Source organism: Heptranchias perlo, chromosome 8 (assembly GCF_035084215.1).
Source record: "Heptranchias perlo isolate sHepPer1 chromosome 8, sHepPer1.hap1, whole genome shotgun sequence".
Classification (NCBI taxonomy): Eukaryota; Metazoa; Chordata; class Chondrichthyes; order Hexanchiformes; family Hexanchidae; genus Heptranchias; species Heptranchias perlo.
The window spans coordinates 37,716,167-37,744,058 of NC_090332.1; the positions used below are offsets into that span (position 1 = coordinate 37,716,167).

Below are 27,892 nucleotides of genomic sequence, written 5' to 3' on the forward strand. Positions count from 1 at the left end.
GAACATGGCAGCCATTTTCTGGACAACAGGATCTCACAAACAGCAACTAGATGCATGACCAATTAACCTTTTTCAGTGGTGTTGATTGAGAGGTGAATATTAGCCAGAAGATCAAGAATGTTCGCTACTTTTCTTCAAATAGTGCCATGGGATCTATAACATCCACTGGAGCAGGCAGAAGCGCTCCATCCAATTGGTAGTGTTGTGCCCAGAAGCTTATAAAGCTATCTGGTAGCACATACCAATTATGTAGCTATCTTTAAAATAAAAATATATGTCATATTACACCTGCAGAGGTTTTAAGTCTTAGCAAAGATTTGAAAAGGGGTGGGGGGAGGGGGTAGCATCATTTTTGTTAGTTACACAGAATTCTGCAGAGTCTACAGCACAGAAACAGGCCAATTGGCCTAACTGGTCTATGCCGGCATTTATGCTCCACATGAGCCTCCTCCCACTCCTCTTCATCTAACCCTATCAGCATTTCTTCTATTCCGTTCTCCCTCGTGTGTTTATCTAGCTTCCCCTTAAATGCATCTATGCTATTCGCCTCAACTATTCCTTGTGGTATCGAGTTCCACATTCTTACCATTTTTTGGGTAAAGAAGTTTCTCCTGAATTCTCTATTGGATTTATTGGTGACGATCTTATATTTATGGCCCCTAGTTTTGGTTTTCCTCATAAGTGGAAAAATCTTTTCTACGTCTGTCTTATCAAACCTCTATCAGGTCACCCCTCAGTGTTCTCTTTTCTGGGGAAATGAGCACCAGCCTGTTCAGCCTGTCCTGATAAGTATATCCTCTCAGTTATGGTATCATCCTTGTAAATCTTTATTGCACCTTCTCCAGTGCCTCTATATTTTTTTGAATAAAATGGAGATCAGAACTGTGCACAGTACTCTAAGTGCGGTCTAACCAAGGTGCGATACAAGTTTAACAAAGCTTCTATGCTTTTCAATTCTATCCCTCTAGAAATGAACCCGTGCTTGGTTTGCCTTTTTTATGGCCTTATTAACCAGCGTGACGTGCGTCGGACACCATTTTGGTATAGGTATTAGCGCGTGCGCAAATACCGAACGCTGAAAGCGTGTAAAGGAGAAAATGGATACAATCAGTGTGCAATGCTGATTTAAAGTGATAGACACCATTTTGGCACTTAACACTCAACTCAATGCACAGTCTTAACCACCACCATCTGAATGTGTCTTAGAGTGCCTGGAGGACCCCAACCAGTGCTATTAAAGGGACCATGCAGGATTTACAGGTTAGTGGCTGAATTATTGCTTCTGGCTGCCGATACATTTGTAACTGTTTTTGGAGGTCTCCTTTAATTGAATACTAGGACCAGGGGACATAGCCTAACATTTAGAGCGAGGACTTGCAGGAGTGAAGTTAGGAAACGCTTCTACATTCAAAGGGTGGGAGAAGTTTGGAACGCTCTTCTGCAAACGGCAGTTGATGCTAGTTCAATCGTGAATTCTAAATCTGAGATTGGTAGGTTTCTGTGAACCAACGATATTAAGGGATATGGGGCTAAGGCGGGTATATAGAGTTAGGTTGCAGATCTGCCATAATCTCATTGAATGGCGGAACAGGCTCATGGGGCTAAATGCCACTGCCACTTGCTGCCTCCTGATATGCGCCACCTTCTCCTATAAGAAAGCGGGACTTGTGTCTGGGTGATGTGCCTGACATAGTTGAATAGCTACCAGTGAGTGTGGCTTGTGAGTTGTGGGTGGGCAGCTTGCAACAGTGATAATGTGTAAGGGTGAGATTGGAAGTGTTGAGTACTGATTGAAAGAGTTTGTTAGTATGTGGGTGATGGGGGGTGTAATGCATGGAGCAATGGATGCGGTTAGTGGTGCATTTGGTACGAAATGCCGCTTGACAGTTGACCTCACTCACCTTGACTACTCGTGTCAAAGCATTGGACTTCTTCCTGCACTGCATCCATGTTCGTGGTGCTATATGCCTGGCATTGACTTCGTCCTCTACTGCCTCCCACAGCCTTTTGGGCATATATCTGGAGGGCCTCTTGCCCACATCTTGCCCCCTCCTTCGGTCCACCTCTTGCACCAATGCCTCTAGTACATCATCAGAGAACCTTGGTGCAAGCTCTTTCGCAGGCCTGGTACAAACTCAGATTGGCAGATTGGTGTGGTCTGGCATGCAGATTGGAGGATGTGGGATTTAGTAGTGCACAACCTTTATTCAATGTTTTAACATAACTCTTCAGTTTGTAAACATAGGGATGGGACCCACATCTGTGTGCCATGTCTGATCTCCATTCAGGCTCTGTGCAGACTGCAGACTGTTATTTATGGCAAATAGCAAGTACTGGCTACCTTTAAGAGATTATAATAGACAGCCTGGGTGCCAAATTGGGCCATGTAGCACCTGTTGTTTCTGTGCTACTCGGCATCTCCGACATCCAAGATGGCGTCTTGGATGCGCACGCACGTTTCCTGCGTGACGTGAGCCAGACGCCATCTTGATATAGGAGTTTGCACAGGCACAGATAAGAAAGGCTGGAATCATGTAAAGTAGGGAGAAAATGGCTTCAATCAGTGTACAACGCTGATTTAAAGTGATAGACACCATTTTGGGACTTAACACTAACTCAACGCAGAGTCTTAACCCCGACCATCTGAACGTGTCATAGAGTGCCTGGAGGACCCCCCAACAGCGCTATTTAAAGGGATCACGCAGGATTTACAGGTTAATGGCTGGATTATTGCTTCTGGCTGCCGAGACATTTGTAACTGTTTTCAGAGGTCTCCTAGACTTCAATACTAGGACCAGGGAACATAGCCTAACATTTAGAGCCAGGACGTGCAGGAGTGAAGTTAGGAAATACTTCTACACGCAAAGGGTGCGAGATGTTTGGAACACTCTTCTGCAGACGGCAGTTGATGCGAGCTCACTTGTGAATGTTAAATCTGAGATTGATAGATTTCTGTGAAACAAGGGTATTAAGGGATATGGGGCTAAGATGGATATATGGAGTTAGGTCACAGGTCCACCATGATCTCACTGAATGGTGGAACAGGTTCGAGGGGCTAAATGCCACTGCCACTTGCTGCCTCTTGATATGCGCCACCTTCTCCTGCAAGAAAGCGAGAAATGTGCCTGGGTGATGTGCCTATTATGGTTGAATAGCTGCCAGTGTGTGTGGCCTGTGAGTTGTGGGGGGTGGCTTGAAACAGTGGTAATGTGTAAGGGCGAGAGGAAGCATCTGATTGGAACAGTTGAGTACTGATGGAAAGAGTTTATTGGTATGTGGGGGATGGGGGGTGTAGTGCATGGTGCAGTTGGTAGGAGATGCCACTTGACAGTTGACCTCACTCACCTTGCCCACCCATGCCAACGCATTGAACTTCTTCCTGTACTGCATCCATGTTCATGATGCTGTGCGCCTGGCATTGACTTTGTACCCCGCTGCCTCCCATTGTCTTTTGAGTATATGTCTGGAGGGCCTCTTGCCACCTCCCCCACCCCACTGCTCCCCACCCCTGTGAATATAGGATGTCCCTCCTTCTGTCCACCTCTTGCATCCAAGGTCTCTAGTGCATCAGCAGAGAACCTTGGTGCACACACTCTCGCAGGCCTGATACCAACTCAGAATGGCAGATTGGTAAGGTCTGGCATGCAGATTGGAGGATGTGGGATTTAGTAATGTGCAACCTTCATTCAATGTTTTAACATAACTCATCAGTGTGTAAACATAGGGATGTGATCTGCATCTGTGTTTTACGTCTGCGACGTCTGATCTCTGTTCAGACAACAGGCAGAAAGTAGATTGCTATTTTCAGAAAATAACAGGTACAAGCTACCTTTATGAAATTTCTAAGACACATCCTCCCTTTAAGAGATGGAGCTCCCTCTGGTGATGGAAAGTGAAAATTGCATTCATTCCATATGCAAGGCCTGGACAGGAACTCTGATTGCAGGTCAGTGCTCCCTTGGGACCAAACTTGCATCTTGCCTGCCCAGGGTCCATTGGGCGCGAGTGTTAGCATCGCGCTAACATCGCCCAGAATGGACCCTTATCCAATTTTTCCCCTCTCTGCCTTTAAGAGAGTGGGGCTCCCTCTGCTGGTGGAAAGTGTGAATAGCATTGAATCGTCAGGTCAAGGCTGACTTCCAACACTGCTTGCAGGTAAGTCCTCAGGCCGGATGAAAGTCTCGTCCTGCCTGCGCAGGGGCCATCGGGCGCGGGTTAATAGCAGATCACTCTACCCGCATCCGAAAATGGGGCTTATCCAAGCAGTATGTGGCCTCCTTATTCTTCGTACCAAAATGTAACACCTCACACTAACCTATATTTAAATTCATTTGCCAATTACACACCCATTCTGTAAGTTTATTAATATTTTCTTGTATTTTTTTCCACAGTCTTCCTCAGTATTAACTATACTCCCAATTTGGTGTCATCCACAAATTTTGAAATTGTACTTCTGATTCCCAAGTCCAACTTGTTTATGTAAATCATGAACAGCACGATCCTTGTTGAACACCGCTTCCCACCTTTTGCCAGCCAGCTTTAGTAGCTACCTTTAACTCCTACTCTCTGTTTTCTGTTTTGTGTCCAGCTTGCTACTTTTCCCTAACTCCACATGCTCTGACCTTAGTCATGAGTCGAAGGCCTTTTGAAAATCTAAATATATTACATCTATTGTTTTACCCTTGTCTACTCTTCCTGTTGCTTCTTCAAAGAATTCAGTAAGTTTGATCAATCATGACCTCCCCTTTTGAAATCCATGCTGACTATTCTTTATCATATTTTCAGTTTCCAAATGCTTTTCTATTGCATCTTTCAGTGAAGATTTCATTATTTTTCCTACCACCAATGTTAATCTAACTGGTCTTTTGTTCCTTGGACTTGTTCTATCTCCATTTTTAAATATAAGTATAACATTAGCTGTCCGCCAGTCCTCTGGCACTATTCTCTTTCCTAATGCATTTTTATACATATGTGTAATAGTACCTCTGCTGTCTCTTCCCCAACTTCTTTTAAGTTGGACCCATTCTTGGTTAATGACATGGAGAATAGATACAGTCAGAGAACAGGCAATATGTGTCTTTAATGTCTAGATTATCCCATCCTTGGCTCAGAGAGCTTATTGTCCAAAATAAACCAACTATTCTCTTACCACATTCTTACTTGGATGTGGTTTTCTTTAAAAAACGAGATTCCTGGATCTATCTTATGGATTCAGAGAACATTACAAAATTTAAATCTGGAGCCATTATTTTCAGAACTGAAATGGATCCATCTGTGTAATAATCTGTGTTTCATGTCTGCAGGGTTGAGTTCTGGGCTTGATTTACTACTATAAGGCAGAGAAGAAATATTTCAGTCCGAGATGGAAATATTCTTTGCTTCATGTACCTAACTGGAAACAGGAAATGTGAAAATCAAAGGAATTGGCTGCAGAGGTCGATTTCTAATTTTGTCTTGTCCAAAGCTGTGAACTCTAATTGAAGCTCAGTCTATTGACGTTGATGCCAAAAAAGCCAGTTAAGCTGTGGCACTTGAAAGGAGCTGGCAAAATGGAGTAGGTAACTTCCCATAATTAGACTTTGCTCCAATATACACAAACTGCACATGAATCATGGCACAGGGAGGAATAATTGTCCCTTTGCATCTCACAATGGTCCATAGTGCTGAAGTTACTCTCCATGATACCCTGATTATCACTACCAATTTCACAAGAAACCATCTCCAAGACTTCACTTACCTGAACCTATGCTGCTGGTGGTGTTGATTTGTGCTTCTGAATATGCATCTTTGACCACTGCAAGCAGTTCCATACTTTTAGCTGAGCCAGCAGTAATGGTGAGGAGCTCAAGGGTCGATATCTGTTTCAAACTACTTCCTGATTTCTGACCTTCCTTCCCCTTGTAAGCTGTATTTGAGAATTGTCAGCATGGGGAGTCTGAGCTAGAACACTTAAAAAGTAGACGGGAGGGGTGTAGAAAGCATACACCTGTGCCAGATCCAAACAGACTCTTAAGGACACACTGCTCTCTTGGTGATGATACAATGTATGTGCAACTGAAGCACACCTGAGTCGGAATGAGGAGAAATACCAAGAGTAAAATAAAACTTTTTTTCCTTGGGGAGAGGGGTTTTAAAAGAAACCTTTCCGAGACATAAAAAGGAAAAGCATCTTCAGAAAAGTCAGATCTCAGGTAGGTACATTATATTGTAGTAGAGTCCCACAAATCACCCCATGTCTTCATGTAAGGTATAAAGACCGAAGGTAAACAGTGACATCAGTTGTTAAAGCTGCTGCTTTATTTGTCCTAATTTGATGATGTAATCTGCCTTTTGTGTCTTCTGGGTGCTAATCTTATCTCAAGTGGTTAAGAATGCCTGTGAATTAGTGATTAAAAAGGATCAGCATCCTCTTGGGAATGTGTCTTGCAAGACACTGTAGTAGGTTTATATTTGCAAATGTACATGACATCATCAGTACACTACGAAATGATCATGTCGCCAACTGTATATGTCCTACTAAATGTAAAAATACTTTCATTAAATTGTGTAAATAAAGATAATAATAGTACAGTGAACCAAAAACTGAGGCAGTTTAAATTTGTATAATGTCCTGTGTAATAAATGTGCCTGAAAAACCATGACCAGAAGCACGCCTCCTGTAAAAATGAAAGCTATGGGAAGTCAAGACTATGCCTACCTCACATTTTTTTTTAATAAATTACATTTGAGATGCATGTACACTTCCTTATTACCATTTTTAAATGAGAGTGACAACCTTACAAAAGCATATCTTCAGCTAGTTTCTGCATTTAACTGAAATAGGATGCAAGCATTCACAGAAACTATTCCAAGAAAAATGCTTGAAGACGGAAAAAATGTGTGATCATTTCATTAGGAACTAAATATTGAAAAGCTGTTGTATCTTGTCTCCTTCTTTGACAATTGTCAAATAACTTATTTAGTCAGTTTACAGGGTGACAAAGTGGTAACAATTTTGTGCAACTGGGAAATTATGTTAACAAATATACCACTATCTTTTTAGGATATTGAAATATATTATTTCATAGCATTCAGCAAACTTATATTATATTAGTCAAGTCATTAAGTGATTTGATAAAAATCTCAGAAACCTTTTGGCATCTTTTATTCTGCAAAAATGATTGCCAAGGGCCTATTCTACAAGTGTAATTGTTAGAAGAAAAGTCACAATCCTTTCCTTTTCTACATTTTAAAATCCTTCAAATGTCATGCAAAGAGGTATCTTTTTCCATGCATTATCTGACACACATTTACAGTGGAGTCATGCACGCTAAGTATTAAACTAGCTGTATTTGTGATTCCATCCCGCCATTAATGTGCAGTAAACAGGGTGTGAAAAAATATTTCTTCAAATGGTGTTTTGGGAATATGCAGAGCCACATAAGACCAATCACACTCAATAGACTAAATAGTAAAATTACATTAATCTTTCCCAAATAGTATACAGTACATATGCTACTTACTTTGCTCTAAATTGCTCTTAAACAACACAGACTTTTACAATTAATTAAAGGCATGCCTTTATCCCCACAATTACACACACATCACTGAATAAATCTTAGACTGTATGCTATATATCAAAAGCTACTTGAGAGAAAGGTTTTGTTGAAAAAATGCATTAAAAACATTTTTTAACACCCTGACAAGTGTCTTGTAGTTTTCTAACTCTAAGCAGATCAATATTCTCAATTTTCTTAAAATACATTTGTGAATCTATGAAAAGAGATAATTCTACTTTTACAAATTGTTTTAAAAGTAGAAGAGAAAGAGTGAAAAAGCTTTGAACAGCAACTTACTGTTATTACAGTTAATCCTGATACAGTCTAGATAGGGAAGAATAGATGAAAAATGAAATTGTATCCTTCAAGGTAACAGCTGCAGACATCCAAAATAATCACATTCCACCCTTCCGGGGACAGACACACGCAAATGTGGCCATTTTACTGTGGACTTTCCTATGTACTATTAACAAATCTTAATAACAGAGTGGCTTTTGCACCATACGATCTATTATTTGGCCTACTTTGTGTCTTTAATTAAACAAAAACATAAGATGGCCACCTGCAAACATCAGCTACATGATCCCCAAACCTAGATAAAAATAATATTTTTGTCATGTCAAAGATATTTGACCCAGACAAGCCACAGACCTTTCCTCATGTGTGAAAGAACACAGCTGTCCACTTTGAAAATAAGCAGTGCTCCGTCATACTGGGGTACAAGTAGTAATTTGGCGAGATCACATATTTTTGACCACTGTTAGATTCTTCAAAGGCTTAAAACAAAGATTACATTAATTTGCTTGCACAAAAGGATTGAAAACTGAAACATGAAATGTACCAATGATTTAGGAATGTAACTTAAATGTGGAAAAAGTGCACATTTATTGTGCATTTATGTGAAGGCACAATGCAATTAAAACAAATACATTTTACAGTTGGGAAAAAAATCTTTGAAACCCTGTTACAGGCAGAACTTGCAAAATGTTTAGAATCATCCGAGTTTTAAAAATACTTTCAAAAATTATCTTTAGGAGCAGTTAAAAGATTCAAACATACATTTTCCCTGCGGATTCAAAGAAAAACAACAAAAACTGAAAATTTTATGTTAACTATGGAGATAGAGATAATATGTTTGAAGAGTTTCATAAGTTTGACAGAACATTTTTGCCAAAACATTTAGGCCGGTGTGTGCTACATGATTAAGATAATCTTAAACACCCTTGAAGAATTTCAATCATATAGTTTCTAGGTTAATTTTCATGTAGCTGGGTTTGTCATGTGTCGTCAACCGCAACAGAAAAGTGGTTGCAAACAGCCAAAGAGCAAAGTGTACACATCTTCTTACAAGAAATGCTTTGCTTTTAAACACCTCAACAGTTATTTTAAAACATATTGATTATTAAGCAAGGAAAGCTATACTTTCGCATCACTTGAAACTGTACCAAAAAAATCCAAAAGGAGATGCTTGCAGTACTCCTGTTATATCACTAAGAGGGTAGGGGATACAAGCAAACATTCCAGTAATAGAATGGTCAACAGTGGACATGTTTTTCACAGCTTAGCTGTCTATATTTGATGCAGATTGCTTATTTCATTTGGAGCTTATTAAAATAGTGCTCTGAAATGCCAATTCTCTTTTCCATGTTATGATCTCAACTGCACCTGGCAACACAAATGCACAGCAATTTCCCAGTTAAAAAGAGCTAAAAGATTTAATTGAAAAAAGTGACTTTTGCAGAAAGCTGCTGCATGTACAAGTCTGTCATATTAATCTGAATGATGTTGAAACCACTTCAAGACTAATAAATTGGATTTCCTTTTTCGAATATTGGTAAAAAAGAAATTATGGTTTCATTCTAAAATGTTAATATTTAGACTTCTATAGTGAACCGAAAATCACAATTAAAACTAAGCAATCATTCAGTTGTTTTTTTACTCGTTGCAATGACCATTCCATGTGGTAAAGATATTGATTTTGGGGATTTATCCAAGAAAACAATAAAAGTTCATAAATATTGTGGGACAACAGGCTGGGATTAAGAAATGTGTTAAGCCAGACAACAACAGGATCTGTTGCAAAGAATGGGATGTCAGGGGCAAAACAGAAAGCAGAAACAAATGACAATATGTAGTTGATCAGTGGCAAAAACTATTGAGGAGTCAGGAGGGAGGTACAAGGTGTGGGTGTTCACAATTCTGGAGATCCTGAAGTAAAGGAGCATTGGGGAGTTAACTAGACCCTGAGATTTTTCTGATTAAGTTTGTTTGCAATGCACCATAGAAGTGAGATTGATATTGTTTATTTGACAGTCCCCTTGGCATTTTTCTTTTTTTGACTGTGGGAAGTATGAATTATTCCTGTCATCTTCAGAAAATGACGGGAACCTAAGGGAAATCCTTTTTTTCAGTGTTACTTTGCCTTGTTTTGAGTGGGAGTGTACTCTTTCTGTGCAGTATGCTACTCTGTCAAGGTAGTGAATAATACTTTGGTAGAATATTTTTATATTGACAATCTTTGACAGTAATACTCGGTGGTGCAAACAAGTACTGGTTAAAAGCATTTGGAGGTAAGAAAAAAAGATGAAACGTAGATTGATGTTTGGCTTGAAATGTTTTTGAGTGATCTACCACAATCGAAAGGTTCAGGTGGCATTATAAAATGTGATACAAAGCTCAAGAGGTTTATTAATGCCATCTGAGCCTAAAGATTGTGTTAATACCTTCAAACTCCAACCATCTGGTATTTTAATAACATATGCAGTGAGTTTTTAAAAAATTAATAAATTCAATTGACGGGCCAGTAACTGCAAGAGCTGTAATCCTGACTAAAAAGCTTGAATTTGAATCATCCTCTAGAATGATGGTCACAATCAAGCACCCCCCCTACACTTTCTAGGGGTGAACTTTGCCAATTTCACGGGAACCATCTTGAGGAAGAGAGGACAATAAGAGTCCCTTCATACGCCACGCAAGCATGCGTTCAAGCAATCTGAGCAATTCCCAAAATTGATAAGCCCTGAAATTCCAGGGGCTAAGAGAGGGGGTAAGTCATGTTTTCAGAAGAGAGCAGCTGGAATATGGGCCAGGATATTGTCACGAATCCAGTCATTTGGACCGCAACTTTACATTCCAGTTGGAGGAAGCGTAGGCAGATCTTTCTTGTGCAGGGAATAATACATTGTGTGACAAGAAGGAGGGGGAGATGGCCATTTTGGTGAAATTGTTCAATGTGTTTGCATCATATTTTGGGAAGGGAATGAGCAACAGGGTCATAGTTTTGAGGTGTAATACATGGAAATACATTACACAATCATTTGACAGTTGTTGGGAAGTCAAGATCATTCGTTATCTCAGATAGTCTACACTCTCTAACATGAATGAAATGGAGATGCATCAGATTTCATCAGCACTGCAAATTCATCTCCATCATCACTACAAGGTGTTTTAAGCATAATATTTTAAACCCTGGTGTACAGTAATGCAATTTGAAATTTGTGCATATTTCAATTTTTTCTTTTAAGTATAAATACCCTCTATTTTCTTTGAAAGACGTTTGGGTGAGACTAAAACAAGCATTTTCACTGTAAAAGAGGCTGCACATTCTTGTTCGCATGGCTGTTTGCTTAGGGCCGCAGACCTTGGCCTTTGAAGGGTTGTGTACCATCTTTTGATCCAAAACAAGTGCGTAACTATCACCACAATACAATAAAAATGAACTTGTAAAAGATAAATATGATTAGAATGGGTAGCAGTAGACGCTGCATTTGTTAAAAATAAAGTGATAGAAGCAGAAGCCCATACAATCATTCAAGGGTGGGTGAATGTCTAATTTACTACTGCTTATACAGGTAGAAGTTGCTAAATATCCACTTTCCACATATTTATTTAAAATAAAAAAAATATTAGATATAATAATGTCATTCAAATTTCTCAACCTTATATAACTGGACTAAGTAATACACATTTAGCAAATCATAAAGTGATCCTAACTTTTTATAAATGATATATCTTCTTTTAGTAAAAGAGTGATTATTTTTATGTACTATGGCTGGAGCTGGAAATCACTAGCTTTCTCTCTCTTGTGTATCCTTATTTTAAAGATTGCTTTGCAGTTGTAATAAAATATGATATCTGAGCTGTGAAAGACTCAAACATGGTACTCATAGATAGTCTATGGTCTGGAGCCTGGAGCAAGGTTGTAATTTAATCATCATACTACTACTTTGCCTGTCCTTTTTAAGCCACTGCACAAGTACTCCCTGTGGGGAAATGTCTATAAAGGTACATCCAGGTAATTGTGGCTACTTGTAAAAAAAACCCAGGTCCATACGAGAACAATTATGGCTGCTTGTAAATACCAGGCACCAGATTATTTTACATCTATCACAAAGTGCAATGTCTGAAGTGTATCTGATGTGTGCTAGATAGATGGGCTTCTTGCTTCAGTGTACAAAAAGATGTCAAAATTAAATGTGAAGAAAATTAAATGCATTTGAGAAAGAATTTTGTACTTTCAGCATAAGAAACACCTTAAACAAAGTGTATTATTCAGAATGAAACAGAAACAACTTTTTTTCATGAAAAAGCCAAACTATGGCACAACACAAAGTCTCAAAAGATGGGCTTATTACAATGTGGCAACAAATTTCTTTGGACCTTTCATTCTTGTTAAAAGTCTTTTTAAAAAATTTTCGAACAAATTTTGAAAGCAACATAATGAACCATTTAAAACATCTATTAAAAAATGTGACGATGCAAAGCATAAATGGATGTTACCTAGATTGACAGTAAGTTTGACACGGCCACCATCAAGTTCCAATCTCAGAGTATCTGCTGAATCTCGGGAAGTTGTCGCCATTAAGATTCCATAGGCTCGCTGGGACATAAATCGCAGCGATACATCCTCTGCTTCTGTATGCATTACAACAGGCAGCTGGATTTTCATAAACTTGCTTCCATCATAGCTCAATATTGTTGCTTCTATTAAAAAAGGGAGGAAACAGCAAACATGAATGCACTTCCGTGTATGATGATTAAATTACAATAAACTTAATTTTCAAATATTTCAAAATACAGTGCCATTAAATTTCAATGCTTTTACCTGTCTCCTGGCACTCAGCTTTAGATATTGCTTTTGGTTTTCAAAGGCTATTTACTTTACTTGACTTTGTAATTTTGTTCCGTATGTGTGATTGAAAACCCTGTTTATTGCATCCACAGTGCTTTATATATATATATATATATATATAGCTTTTAAAACCATTTTTTACAACACAGCTTTTAAAACCATTTTTTACAACAATTACAATATTTCCACTGGCCAACTTCAGTCTTTAAAACATGTGTTATGATAAAATGTAAATATACAAAATTTTGAAGTAGTTACGCCAATCCAAAAATGAAAATTACTGTAAATGTACTGAAATAAATACAGAAATTCTCAAAACACTCAGCAGGTCAGGCAGCATTTGTGGAGAGAGAAACAGAGTTAACGTTTCAGGTCGATGACCTTTCTGTTTTTATTTCAGATTTCCAGCATCCATAGTATTTTGTTTTTGCAAATGTACTGGTATTTTTTCTCATTTGGCTCACTGAATGATTTTGAAAATTGTGGAAAATTTTTCAAGGTAACAGGGGCATGTTAAAAGGAAAGAACTAAAAGCATAGATTAATTCAAACATGGGTCATACTCTGTTTTACATACACCATAGTAACTTTCTACTTTCTCTGAATTTTTTACTCCTTTTGTTAAGAAAGTAATGTTGAGCAGAACAAAGCTAGAATGTTTCCCAAGGAAACAAGACAACTTATTAGAATGCAAAGTGGAGTAGCAATGAGATTTGAACAGAAGACCTTGGAGGATTACCTCAAGGAAACTTAAAAACAATGAAGAAAGGTTAACAAAGATTTATTTTCTGTTCTGAGCCATATGTGTCTTAAGTCCTTGTTAGGAGAGTGCAACCTCAATTTTGGACTCAAACCAAGTGACGATTACTTTACATCTGTGCAGACTGCATCGCACCGGTCTGAAAGAACAGAAGATCAAAAGATAATAGCTTAGTGCTGTGTATTCAGGTCCACTGGGGTTCCGGTTAAGGCTGCCAATGCATGTTACTCAGGATACTTGACAATATTTAACCACAGCTGACCTACACCATTCCCTACACCACTCATCACTTAAAAACAAGACTGTAGAGCAAAAAATCTGGAATGCTTATTTTTGTCATTAGTCTAGTCTTTAACCTTTAATAGGGTTTAATTCTTGTTACGTTTTGACTGTATTTTGCATTTTCATTCCCTTTCCTTGTGTTTCATTCTCAGACCTTGTGAATAGTATTACTGTTAGTCACTATTTGAAAATTCTACCATTTTAAATGCCATTCTACAGTTGTTAAAAATACTGTGTGCATGTGTGTGTGTGGTGGGCTGGGAAGGAGGTACTGTCAACCAGAAATACTTATTCTGACGTACCCTAGGGTTTCATTTTGATAGATTACTAATGTTGACTAATAATCCTTATTTGATGCGCTTTTCTGTGCTGTCAACTGAGAGTGATATAGAAGTGCTCCACTGATGCCATGCAAGAGGACTCTCATGAGGCATGTCTTTTCGCTGTCTTAAATTGTCACGGAGTTACTGATCAGGAGCCACCTTTCCTTCTAATAAAGTCCCTATCGAGGTTTTTCTATGCTCAGAGCAGAAGTCAATGGGGATTGTGTTCAAAAGAAAAGCCAGTTCCTGATCAATCTGTGAAAGATCAGCTACACATTGATCAATGACAGCTAGCAGACACGCTCCACAAGGATTCCCAAACTCCTTTCTCATCTAATGTCACATGAACACATCTGCTTTGTTTTCTCTTGGATTAATGTTGGTCTTCTGAGCTCCATGGAGGAGCCCTTCAACTAACAACCATGATTTAATAACAGCAGTCTGTTGAAAACAAAACTCTGTGGCACAAAATAAGTACTAATTTTTACTTCTTCTCCCTACAGCAGTGACCTCCTTAAATTGATGCTATCTTGTGAGGTTATATCAATTTCAAGGATTTTTAAAAGTTATAGGCATGGTTTTAAAGAACAAATTATCCATACAAAGCGTACAAGCTGAAAACGACCGTAGATTCGTATAAATAGAAACAATGTTTCGAATTATTCTTTGCAAAGTATTGCAAATAATACTGACAAAAGCAAAATACTGCAGATGCTGGAAATCTGAAATAAAAACAGAAAATGCTGGAAACACTCACCAGGTCAGGCAGCGTCTGTGGAGAGGGTTAACATTTCAAGCTGATGATCATTCATCAGAACTGGAAGATGTCAGAGATGAACAGCTTTTAAGCAAGTATAGAGCCAAGGAAAAGGGGCAGGAAAAGAACGAAAATGAGAGGTCTGTGATGGTGTGGAGGGCAGGAGTGATTAAGTGACAAAAGTGATGATGGTGCAAGGCAAAAGAAGGTAAGAGTGGGAGTGGAATGGAGAATTAAAGTGGCAAGTGACTGGAAGATCAGAGTTACACTTGTAGACTGAATGGAGGTGTTCTGCAAAGCTGTGTTTGGTCTCCACAATGTAGAGGAGGCTACATCATGAGCAGCGAATGCAGTATACAAATTTGGAAGAAGTACAAGTAAATCGCTGTTTCACCTGGAAGGAGTGTTTGGGGCCCTGGACGGTGAGAAGGGAGGCGGTGAAAGGGTAAGTGTTGCATCTCCTGCACTTGCTTGTGTTGCATCTCGGTTCCCTAGCCACCGACTCCATCCCTTTCCGTGGCCACTGTCTGAGACTGAACCAGACCATTCACAACATTGGCATCCTATTTGACCCTGAGATGAGCTTTCAACCGCATACCCACACCATCACCAAGTCCGCCGACTTCCACCTTCGTAACATCGCCCGTCTCCACCCCTGCCTCAGCCCATCTGCTGCTGAAACCCTCATCCATGCTTTTGTTACCCCCAGACATGCCTAGTCTAATGCTATCCTGGCCGGCCTCCCATCTTCCAACCTCCATAAACTTGAGCTCATCCAAACTCTGCAGCCCTTAACCTATCTCACACCAAGTCCTGTTCACCCATCACCCCTGTCCTAAAATCTCTTTTTGTGGCTCGATGTCAAATTTTGTTTGAAAATCGCTCCTGTGAAGTGCCTTGGGACGTTTTACTACATTAAAGGCACTATATAAATACAAGTTGTTGCTGTTGTTACATGGGAAGGTGCCGGGTGAAGGGGAGTAGGTGTTGGGAGTTGATGGAAAAGTAGACCAGGGTGTCACGGAGGGAACAGTCCCTTTGGAATGCTGAAAGTGGAGGGGAGGGGAAGATGTATTTGGTGGTGGCATCACGCTGGAGGTGATGGAAATAGCGGAGGTTGATCCATTTATTGCGTGGGCTAGTGGGGTGGAAGGTAAGGACAAGGGGCACCCTATCATGGCTCTGGGAGGAAGGAGAAGGGGTGACGGCGGATGTGCAGGAAATGGGATGGACATGGTGTAGGGCCCTGACAACCACAGTGGAGGGGAATCCTTGGCTGTGGAAAAAGGAAGACATTTCGGAAGCTCTGGTGTGGAAGGTGGCATCGTTGGAACTGATGCAACGGAGTTAGAGAAACTGGGAGAATGGAATAGAGTCCTTACAGGAGGTGGGATGGGAGGATGTATAATCAAGGTAGCTGTGGGAGTTGGTGGGTTTGTGTTCGACATTGGTGGACAGCCTATTCCCAGTAACAGAGATAAAGAAGTCAAGGAAGAGAAGGGAAGAATCTGAGATGGACCACGTGAAGGTAAGTGAGGGGTGGAAGTTGGAAGCAAAGTTGATAAAATTTTCCAGTTCAGAGTGAGAGCAGGAAGCGGCACCGAGGCAGTCATCAATGTACCGGAAAAAGAGGTCAGGGAGAGGACCTGAGTAGGACTGGAACAAAGAATGTTCCACATATCCCACAAAAAGGCAGTCATAGCTAGGGCCCATATGGATTCCAATAGCGATACCTTTTATTTGGAGGAAGTGAGTAGAGTTAAAGGAAAAGTTGATCAAGGTGAGATGTTCAGCCAGGTGGAGGAGGGTGGCAGTGGTGGATCGGGACTGGTTGGGCCGACCTTCAAAGAAGAAGAGGAGCTGTCCTGGTGGGGGATGGAGGTGTAGAGGGACTGAACATCATCTTTACCTCCCCTCGCAGCATTCTGAAGAGACCATTCCCTCTGTGACATCCTGGTCCACTTTTCCATCACCTTCTCCCCTTCCCCTGGCACTTTCCCATGCATGCAGGAGATGCAACACCTGCCCTTGCACCTCCTTCCTTCCCACAGTCCACCCTAAAAACACCTTCCAGGTGAAACAACAATTTACTTGTATTTCTTCCAATTTAGTATACCGTATTCGCTGCTCACAATGTGGTCTCTTCCACAATGGGGACACGAAAAGTAGATTGGGTTATCACTTTGCTGAACAACTCCATTCAGTCTGCAAGTATGACCCTGAGATTTCGGTTGCTTGCCATTTTAATTCTCTGTCCTAATCCCACTCTGACCTCTCTGTCCTCTGCTTCCTACACAGTGCCAATGAAGCTCAGCGGTAGCTTGAGGAACAGCACCTCATCTTTCAATTAGGCACTTTACAATCTTCTGGACTCAACACTGATTTCAATAACTTTGGATCATAACCACTGCTCCCATTTTTTCGGACAGCAGATGCTGGTTCTGCTGTTGCCATTTACAGCTCCTCTACACCCATCTTTTATTTCTTTACTTGTCTCATTACCCCCTCTTTGCCTTGCACCATCATCCCTTTTGTCATTTAATTACTTCTGCCCTCTACTCTATCACAGACCTTCCCTTTTGTTCTTTTCTTCACCCCCCCTCCCACCCCCCCCCCCCACTCCCCCACTTTCCCTGGCTCTACACGTGCTTAAAAACTGTTAAATCTTCACTTCTTCCAGTTCTGATGGAAGGTCGTCAACCTGAAACGTTAACTCTGATTTCTCTCTCCACAGATGCTGCCCAAATAATACTGAAATAACACTGTAAAAGCTCATCTGTTTCAATTCCATCAAACTACTTTCAGAAGATTCAGGATGTTTTTCGATACCATCTATCAGAAAGTGTATTTTTTCACTCTTTGTATGGTGTACTGTGCTCCTGATAGTCTGACATGTCATTAAAGAAAGCTGCCTGAGCTTTTCTTCACTGGGGAATATTTTAAGATGGATCTCCATTCTATGTGGCCAAAACATCTTTTAAATGCTGATGAGTCCCTTCTACAAGCCTCAGCATTCAGATGTTCAATATTGAATATATAACATAATGATGTTGTCTTCAGGTCCAAAGTTAATGATATACTCTTGGATTGAAACAGAGGGGCTTTCACATGTGAGAACCAGATTCAGTATTGCCTGTTAATTACCATTTGTGAGCAAGTGATCTTACTGGGCAATAGAATGGAAGAGATTGATCTTACAAAACACATACAGGCAATCTTCTGCTCATAACAGGGAGAAAGTCTTCAGATAAGTTCACATACAAAGGTTCAAACATGTACAATGAATGATCTTAGATGTAACTGCACAATATCCAAAATCAGTGATTTCTTCATCCTCAGCCAGTTGTGTCTGGCTGTGACATTTGAATATTATGATTAACTGTAAGGCTGGTTACTGGGATATTTGAGTCCTGGCTTGAATAAGTGGCTCGCGAACCCGCAGCATTACTCACAGATGCCAGTAGAACACAGCCGCTTTCACATACAAGACAACACAGTTCACCATGACTTTGGTCTGCTGAATGCTGCATAGAGATATACAAAATACTTAACTGGATAGAGAAAGTAAATTTAAACATTACTTTCAGATTACACCTGGGCGCAGGAAAAGAAGGCACGGGTTTGGAGTTATGAGGGTCAAATTTAGGGCAGACATCAACAAGTATTAAAATGGTGATTGATTCAGCCTGCACACCCTGGTCCAATTATCCCCCCTGGCCTCTAACTCAGCTTCACCTGAAGAGTACTTTTGGTCTCGACTCCCTGTGTGCAAAGCCATGGGAGATTGATTGATATTTTATATATCATTGTAACGAATCAGCACATTTACAAAAATACTCCTGTTAACAACACCTGCAACAAAACCTCCTGTAGGCAGTGACATACTATGTTTAACAGTGAAAAATAGAGGATAAGGGATCCAATGCTGCGACATCTGTTTTCCCATCTGCTTTTTTCTGGTCATAACAAAATCCTGCCATAGAGCACTCGTGCACTTTTCGTACAAATATATTCAAGCACCTAGAACAATGCATGAGGAAAAATGTTTTTGCTGCATTAACACAAGAAGGTGAAATACATGTTGGAACATTTCTTGGAAGAATTATATTCAGTAAAACTATTTCTTTCCCTTTGTACACTTTTTAACAACAATTCTAAATGATAAGCTTTCATTGTAGTGTAAGAGCACAGATCAGTATCCTTCTCAATCACAAATGCTCCAAAGCTGATGATCCGCAATCTGATCAGAGAGGGAGCAGTCCACATAGAATCACTAATGTGGGGTGGAAAGATGGCCAGGCAAGTTGAGTTATGGATGGACCTGCTAGGATCATTTTATCAGTTTCACAACCAGACACAGGAAGGCATTGGTGGAGGGCGGGAGAGCAGTTGTATGACATGAAAAAAAACATTCAATTTGTAAAGAAGATATAGGAGGTACATTTATTTCTTGTCTATCATTTGGCTGCCTGTGTTCCAACTCCTTGTTTAGATGCTGCAGAGTTAGATATACCCCCATTAACTCCTGGGACTGGCTACTGCTCTCCATGCTGGTGGCACTTAAAATTAATTTTGAGGCCTTGTAATTTAGCAACCATAGGAACCGTTCGAAATCGAGTCCAGATTTTTTTAATGGAACCCACAATATTAGATTTTAAACATCTGCCAAAAACTGCAGGAAAAAAAACAGAAACCTGGATAGTTTCTTCCTGTTTACATCAAAAAGAAAAGATGTCTATGAGAGCCTGCTCAAAAAAAAAAGCAAATAGGTGGAACCCGAGGTAGTAAGGGAAAGTGAGGCTTGAAAGGAGAGGGGGAAGACAGGATTATTAATGTGGAGTTGAATATCTGACCTGGGCATGGTCAGATATGGAGGAAGAGGGACCAGATAGGATTCCATGGTGTTGCAGAAGACCAAGCAGGATGACAGGAGATGCGGGAGACAGGGAACAACAAGCTCAGCAATGTAGTCAGACAGTGTTAGTGAGTTATGGAGACATTTTTTTTAACAGCTTAAAAATAAAAATGGAAATATTTAAAATTTAAATTAGCAGGGTGAATTTGGGATTTAGGTATAATGTGAAAATTGGGATCGGCAAAAATTTATGATCATTGGCAATTATCTATTTATTTCTGCAGCAGTTGCTGCTCACAATGAATAAATGGTCCACTGGAATATCAATGTTCTAAGCAATAAGTATTAAAAAAAATGGCAGCTAGTCAAAGTTCTCATTCAGTTATCCTTTTTTTGAAGAGAACAAATGCTGCGCTATTGTGGATGCAACAGAACAGCTATCATCAGCTGTCCAAAGGGAATAATGTGAGTACTTTGCAATTAAAGAATGATTTTGCTCTTGTATGTCATTTTATTGAGTAACGTTGGCCCCAAAATTGAAGCACAGGTGCAGCATTACACTCATGAATCTGGAATCAGACCCCAGCCCAAATCGTGGTGATGGAGTAGTTTATATGCTTGAACAGAACGTGCCTTTAAGACTCTGACTGCAGACCAGAATATCAGAGCAGTGCCATGCCATTCCCAGGACAGAATGGAGGATGGGGAAGTGTTTTAGAGGTAAGAATGGCAATCTTATGAAATGCTCTTAAGTGAGCAGATGCCCATGTTTAGCAAGAGGAGGTTAATTACCTTTGCATGACAAATTTTGGGGGCTTAGTAAGACCGTCAACGGATATTATGCCACTCTCAACTGGCGGAAGTTCTATCGGGCCTAATGGGGGCATAAGTGGTAGAATTCCCAAGGTAGCCCAAGAACTCCACAAGACACATCCTTAACATGGAGGGATGGCAAGCAATCCTCCTAAACATTGGCATCTGCTCATTTAAGAGCATTTCATAAGTTTGCCAGTCTTACCTCTAAAGCACTTCCCCATCCTCCATGACCCATTTACAATTTGACTGTTCTGATATTCTGCAGTTAATTCCATTTGTACAAATATCAGACCAATAACTGTATATAAAAAATTAAAAGTTTTTTTTGAAATAACAAACTTTCTTTAATTACAAGAATTTACTAAAATCAATAATGCCTCAAATCTTATTCTGTAACTCTAAATTAGAAACTGTAAAACAATATCTATTTAAACATAAATCAGACAATTCCCAATGAAACTACAAGAGTGCAGAGAAGTGTTATTATTAATATCTTCCTGGCTTCATCAAAGATGTACAAGAAAGGCATTAAGTATACTGTACAACTTTTCTGGTCATAATTTATACTTTCTCGGTATATGATTCAATAATATTACACAAGATTAATAATCCTACTAAAAATAAAGTTAGGGCTCCTGGGTACAGAATACAATTTAAACTTTAAGTCATGATCAAAAATGTAGTATATTACTTATGCCAGTTTGGTCTCTTGACTACGAGACCATTTGATCCTTGGTTTTCAAAACTTGCTCTGTGTGAGCACAATATGGCTTCATCTAGCACTGGACAGCATTTGGATCACTGTGGAAAAAATAGTACCAGTAACACCAGTGCTCTGACAATGAAAACTGGTGCAGGTGAGTGCCACATTATTACCTTGTAGCAAGTATTTCATCCTGTCTGCTTTATTTTAGCAGGCAGGAAGTAAATTGCAAAAATAAATCTCATGAATATTCAACATTTTCACTTGTCTGGAGACAATACTCCCAATTAAAAGTACTCATAACTGGCGCTGTTAATACATTTTGGGGATAATAAATGCTGGTGAATGCTTCACATCTGTGTCTCTCCCAGATCCACATTTTTTGATCAAAATTTCTCAGTAGCAGTCTGTGTTGTTGCCTGGAAACCAACTTGCTAAATTGAAAGACATAGGTTTAAACAATGCAGCCCAAGGTTTGTTTCGAGTTGACTTTATGCTCATCAAGATGAAGCCTGTCAGTGGTTGGGAACACAAGATCTTTTCCACTTTTTACACTCTGTATCACATTCAAGAACTCCCAGTTTAAGTATAGCATTGGCTAATTGCAAGCTGAAGTCCCTCAATGCTGCCTCAACTGTGTATTACGCCTTAACCACAATCACTGCAACAGTGTGGCATGATTTTTTGCAGCCCACAATCACTGCAACAGTGTGGCATGATTTTTTGCAGCAATCATCTTCTCTGTGTGAGTATGTCAATATAGTGCCAATCAGTTTTAATGCTCATTGGGAACTGAGTTGAGACCTCCCTAATTTATTTTAGTCAGAATGGGTACAGAATGAAACAACTTTTAAACTATAATCAAAATAACTGTTCAATAATTAGGCAACCTCATTTTAACCTCTCCACTATTAGAACTTTTGATCTTTGATTTCTACTATCCTTGTTTTTTAAGTAGCAGCAACTGGAGATGGGAGACAGTCATCCCTTTGATAAAACCTGAATGAAACCTTGGTCCTTGAGGTGAAAGAATAGTGTGTGGCTGACTACACCACCCAATCCCATACACAATTTTCTTTTAAAGGACAAAAGTGCATCTTGCAGTTATTTTAACAATGAATTCTCATACTGTTTAATGAAAGAAAATCAATCTCTGTGAAAAAAAATTGAACTAGATACCGTCAACAACAAAAGCTATATATATCTTAAAAAGAGTAAGGGATGAAGCACTAGATGATATGATTCAACACTGTGAAATACAGCACTGCAATATATGAGGATGACAGGGATCATAATAGCAGTATCTAATTGCACTGTGTAAGCCTCCATTTTGTGTTCCACATACATTTCCTAAAATGTTTGTTTTTAAATGTATGATAATACTGTTCTATTCTGATTATGACAGGCTTGATCAGACAAAAAAAATCTATTTATAAATCTTATTATTGGGGTATACTATTTTTGGCTCTTCAAAATTAAATGACAATGGGATATCTGGCATACTGAAGGTTTACTCAAATGCCATGAGTGCTGGGGTGTGCCATCTGCAATACCTACAATTTGCCACAGGGTGGTATAGCATGCACATTTAACTGAATGCTTTTGTATTTCTTTTGACAGCTTGCTTTTGACGAGTGCCAGATTTGTTCTGTCCATGATAGAACGAACAATCTGGATGCATCAAAACAACTGGCAAGAAGCCACATCGTGGTTATTTAAAAAATATGCGTAATTCTGCCTGCAGCTGTTTTCTCGTTGAAATTGTGACCTATTTTGTTTCTTTTTTAAAAGTGTCTCCTTTGATTGCGTCTCCAGAGGGGAAAAAAATGCTAGAAAACAGTATCTCAGTTTGTAAATGGGAATCAGAAAATGGAATCGGTAGCTCTGGATCTCAAATGTATGTCTTGTGACTGAATAATGGATATCTGCAAGTGATTTCAAACAGTAATCCAATCATATGATAGAGGTTCATAGGGGAACACAAACAGGAGGAATGAAGCTAGAATGGTTTGCAACAGTCATCTGAACCCAAAGATTATATTACAATTTGGAAATCGCCTTTGTTATATTTCAGTCTATTTCAGCATTGGCAGAGACTATTAATGTTCAGACCGACTGTGCAATCTCTCTGTGCCCTTGATCCTACAAGAGGATTAATAATTATAAAGTAATTACTGAAGGTTTTTGGGAAATTATATATAGATGATTACTGGGGAATTCTATGTCCAGTGTATATTGTAGACAAATAACAAAATGATAAAAATGTATGAACAACAGGATATTTTTAAAAGGCATAATTTTGATAAATTGCTATAAAAATCCATTTTTAATAAACCCCAAAATAACTGCTTGTAGTCCATAAATCAATGGAACATTCTTACACATTAAACATTTAAATATAAACACCAATTATCACATTGCAAAAATGAATTTCTGTCCTGAAACCTAGTCTGCAAATGACATTGTATAATTGCAAAGATTGTACTTATACTGCACTTCAGGAAATGGAACTGCAATGCTTGCTGGTGGTGCTGTGGAAACGGCCACATATGATTTTGCAGTTTATATTGTGGGGTAGTTTCAGCAGTGAATCCACGTTTAAACAACACATGGGTAGTTGTTTTAAAGTTTGTGCTAGTCATTTTTTCCAGGAGTCGCTACCACCCCAGACAAAGATCCATACAAGCTCGCATCTGTTCTGTGTACAGCTGTTTTGTTAGTATAGTTACTACAGTATGGTACAACATAGTATAGTATAGCATGGTGGAGAATGTTGGATGGGTCGAATAATCTAAGCCCCACAGGTTTTGTGGACTTCTGGGGCTTGATTTCCAAATGGTGGCGGGATGGCAGCCGGGCGGTGGGGGGGGTCAATGGGCGTGCAGCAAACCTGGATAATAAAATCTTACCTTTCCCCACGCGATCGCGAGGTAATTGATGCTCATTAAACTTGTTTCAGAGTTTCATATCAGGCTGGCTGCCAACAGGAGCGGCAATGCCGAGGGTGAGGGCGACAAAGAGAGAGAGAGAGACACCATCTGGCGCTGGAACAGAGAGTGGGGGGTGGACACAAAGATCGGGGGGGGGGGGCGAGGATAAAGATCGGAGGGGGAGGACAATGATTGGAGGGGAGGGACAAAGATCGGAGGGGGGGGACAAAGATCGGAGGGGGGGACAAAGATCGGAGGGGGGGACAAAGATCGGAGGGATACAAAGATAGGGGTGACATCAGACATCTTTAGGGTGAGACATCGGGAGAGGGAGACATCGGGGGGTGAGAAAGCAGAGAAGAGTCACGGACAGGGAGACATCGGGGTGTGTAACATCAGTGGGGTGAAACATCGGACATTGGAGCAGGGGGGTGCAGGTGAGATCGTTTAAAAAGTAGGTTTATTTATTTTTTTAACTTTGTGAAATGTTTTTATTTAATTTATTTAGTTTATTTTTGCCTGATCCAGTCCTTCACGCTTGACCAGGCGTGAATCAGAAGCCGTGGGAAAGCCGCCCAGGTGAGTTGAAAATCGTTTTAACTACCTACTATGTAACAAATAAAGCACCTTACGTACCTCAATGAGGTACATTTGCTTCTTTAAATATTGTCCCGCCAGCTTTAATTGCCATTGTCGGCGGGTTGGAGCCGGGTTCCTTACCTGCTCCGGATTTTACCAATTTTCGCTGCCCCGACCACCCCCCAACCAACCCCAATGCGCCCAGAGTTTCATTTGAAAATCAAGCACGTGATGTTAGTGGGAGTTACCAGTATGTAGAATATTTAGTATTTTCAGTTTTGTTTTAGTGTTTATCTGATTTTAGTAGTGATGTCAGGGCCCCAAATTCTTTTTCATTATATAATGGGGGAAAGCTTGTTTCTCTCCATAACTAACAACCTGCTAATGAAATCGCAAGAACATGCAGATAATTTCTGACATTGTGATTTCATTACAGTGTCACCAATCATGGAGAAAAATAGATTCCCAATTTATTTTTTAAGAGAAATTTCACCCTCGTGGGTTATGCATCTGAGCTGTTTGATTTCTGTGTTGGGCTTTGGCTTCATGCCCATCTTGGGCATCTATTTCCATGCCTATCTCATAGGTCTAAATTTGTTTAAGCCATTTATTTCTGGTCCTATGAGGCAGAATGATTCATGTTAGTCCTTAGTTTCCTTACCAGTCTATGAAGGCTTTCATTTTCATGAGATATTATTTATCTGTTTTTTTCAGCTTCAGCTAATACAAATCTGGAGGATCCAAGTCTGAATCTATTCTCTGGATTAATTGGACTGCTAATCCCAGGTGGTAAACTACAATGGATTTCATAGTTTCCACAGCATTGAGACCAAATTTAAACTCAAATAAAAATTAAGGATAGCTACATTTTTTCTTTGCACCAAATCTGAACTGTATGTTCTGGGTGCAATTACTTTACAACAATAACAACGTGCATATAAATAGCGCCTTTAATGTAGAAAACATCCCAAGGTGCTTTGCAGGAATGTAATTAGACAAAAACTGACATAGAGCCAAAGAAGGAGACATTAGGACAGGTGACCAAAAGCTTGGTCAAAGAGATAAGTTTTAAGGAGTGTCTTAAAGGAGTAGAGAGAGGTGGAGAAGGCAAAGGTTTAGGGAGGGAATCTCAGAGCTTAGCGCCTAAACAACTGAAGGCACAGCAGCCAATGGTGGGGCGAAGGAAGCAGGGGATGCACAAGAGGCCAGAATTGGAGGAACACAGAGTTCTCAGAGGGCTGGAGGAGGTTACAGAGATGGGGACGGGCGAGTTCATGGAGTGATTTGAAAACAAGGATGAGAATTTAAAAGCGTTGCTGGACCGGGAGCCAATGTAGGTCAGTGAGCACAGGGCTGATGGGTGAACGGGACTTGGTGCGAGTTAGGATACGGGCAGCAGAGTTTTGGATGAGCTCAAGTTTATGGAGGCTGGAAGATGGAAGATGGGAGGCCCTCCTGGATAGCATTAGACTAGTCAAGTCTGGAGGGAACAAAAGCATGGGTGAGGGTTTCAGCAGCAGATGGGCTGAAGCAGGGGTGGAGGCGGGTGATATTATGGAGGTGGAAGTAGGAGGTCTTTGTGATGGAAATAATATGTGGTCGGAAGCTCAGCTCAGAGAAAAATACGATGCTGAGGCTGTGAACAGTCTGGTTCAGCCTGAGACAGTGGCCAGTGATGGGGTTGGAATTGATGGCCAGGGAACAGAGTTTGTGGCGGGGGCCGAAGGCAATGGCTTCCGTCTTCCCAATGTGTAATTGGAGGAAATCTTGTTTCATCCAGGACTGGATGTTGGACAAGCAGTCTGACAACACAGAGAATGTGGAAGGATCAAAAGAGCTGGTGGTGAGGTAGACCTGGATATTGTCGGCGCACATGTGGAATCTGATGTCGTGTCCTTGGATGATGTCGCCGAGAGGCAGCATGTAGATGAGAAATAGGAGAGGGGGCAAGGATAGATCCTTGGGGAACTCGAGGTAACGGTGCGGGTGCAAAAAGAGAAACCATTCTCTGGCTACGACTGGATAGCTAATTGTGGAACCAGACGAGGACAGTCCCACTCAGTGCACAATTAAGATTTTCACCCTGTTAAAGAATTGATTCCAGATTTACGTTGAAGTAAGCAAACTTATGCAACTATATATAGCACTATTCCTGAACTATTTTTAGTAAGAGTCCGCCTTCCTCTACATACTTACTCTCCCAGTGCAAACAAAACTACAACAAAGCCTTTTATGCACTCTGAAGCTGGATAAAGACCATTGAATCTGAATCTCATTTGGATTTTGATCTCTGCAGTTTAAGAAATCCAGACAGAAAGTTCTGAATTCTTAATAGTCCAAACATCTTTACTGTGAAACTCCAGGTATTAATGTCAACCTTATGAATAAGCAAAAGTGCCATTAAACATCTGTATTGGTCAGAATTACAAATATCTGCAATATTTTAGGTTCATAAATTAGTTTATAGATTGTTCCAGATGTATCCATTTAGCATAGTAGGTCCTCTTTATATTGCTGTTGAAAACATTATATGGTAGATCGCAGCATATCAGAGGCCTTATTATGAAGTGTTACTGTGTGCAAACACTGAAATTCGCCATCCAAACGATGGCAAAAATGGATTTTTGTCTATTTTGAATTTTAACTTGTATTTCTTATTACTGTAAGCAGCATGAGGAGGAGAGTGGGGTTAAAGCAGGATAATAGCTGGACTTCATGTGCTCAGTTCAAGAGTCAATGTTTAGCTTCACATTCAGCAGCAAAGTTCTGTTTTTAAGATTGTCCTGACCAGCAGTAAACAGTTTGAGACAATGACAGTCTTCACAGCATAAGAAGTGTTTATCTGCTTTAAAGTCCAGGTTTAGAAAGTGAGAGATGTATTTATTATTTTAGGAATTGAGGAATATAGTGAAGATATGATTGACTGTTTTAATACTACATACTGTTCATTTACCTGTTTTATGTAAATAAACTATGGTTTAGAGTCTCAGTCTCAGTCTGATAGATTGTATATTCAGTCTACCTTTCAAAAACAGAAGAATTATGTGGTGATAAATGATACATTCCAGTAACTGGTGTACACAGTAAGTGTTCTCTTTTGCAAGCCCTGGGTCTCAGTATTGTTTACTGAGATATTGGGCAGGTAAAGACACACTCCAAAACCTAAGAGATACAAAGTCCACTTATTGGAGTGGCCAGTGATATCGAATCCGAGAAAAG

General features: G+C 39.9%; 1 protein-coding gene and 1 long non-coding RNA gene across 11 annotated transcripts in view; one reads left to right on the plus strand and one right to left on the minus strand.

Moving 5' to 3' along the window:
* The window catches only part of LOC137324559 (uncharacterized), a 65,669-nt gene extending 58,806 nt beyond the window's left edge, over nt 1-6,863 (plus strand). The window contains exons 3-4 of the long non-coding RNA XR_010963664.1: nt 969-1,260; nt 5,304-6,863. This is a non-coding gene — a long non-coding RNA (uncharacterized lncRNA). The remainder of the gene's footprint in view (nt 1-968; nt 1,261-5,303) is intronic.
* The window catches only part of nrxn1a (neurexin 1a), a 1,536,646-nt gene that overhangs the window by 782,885 nt on the left and 725,869 nt on the right, over nt 1-27,892 (minus strand). For all 10 annotated transcript variants that reach the window (XM_067988977.1, XM_067988981.1, XM_067988978.1 and 7 more), the window contains one exon: nt 12,318-12,521. In XM_067988977.1, the coding sequence (XP_067845078.1) occupies nt 12,318-12,521 (204 nt within the window). The remainder of the gene's footprint in view (nt 1-12,317; nt 12,522-27,892) is intronic.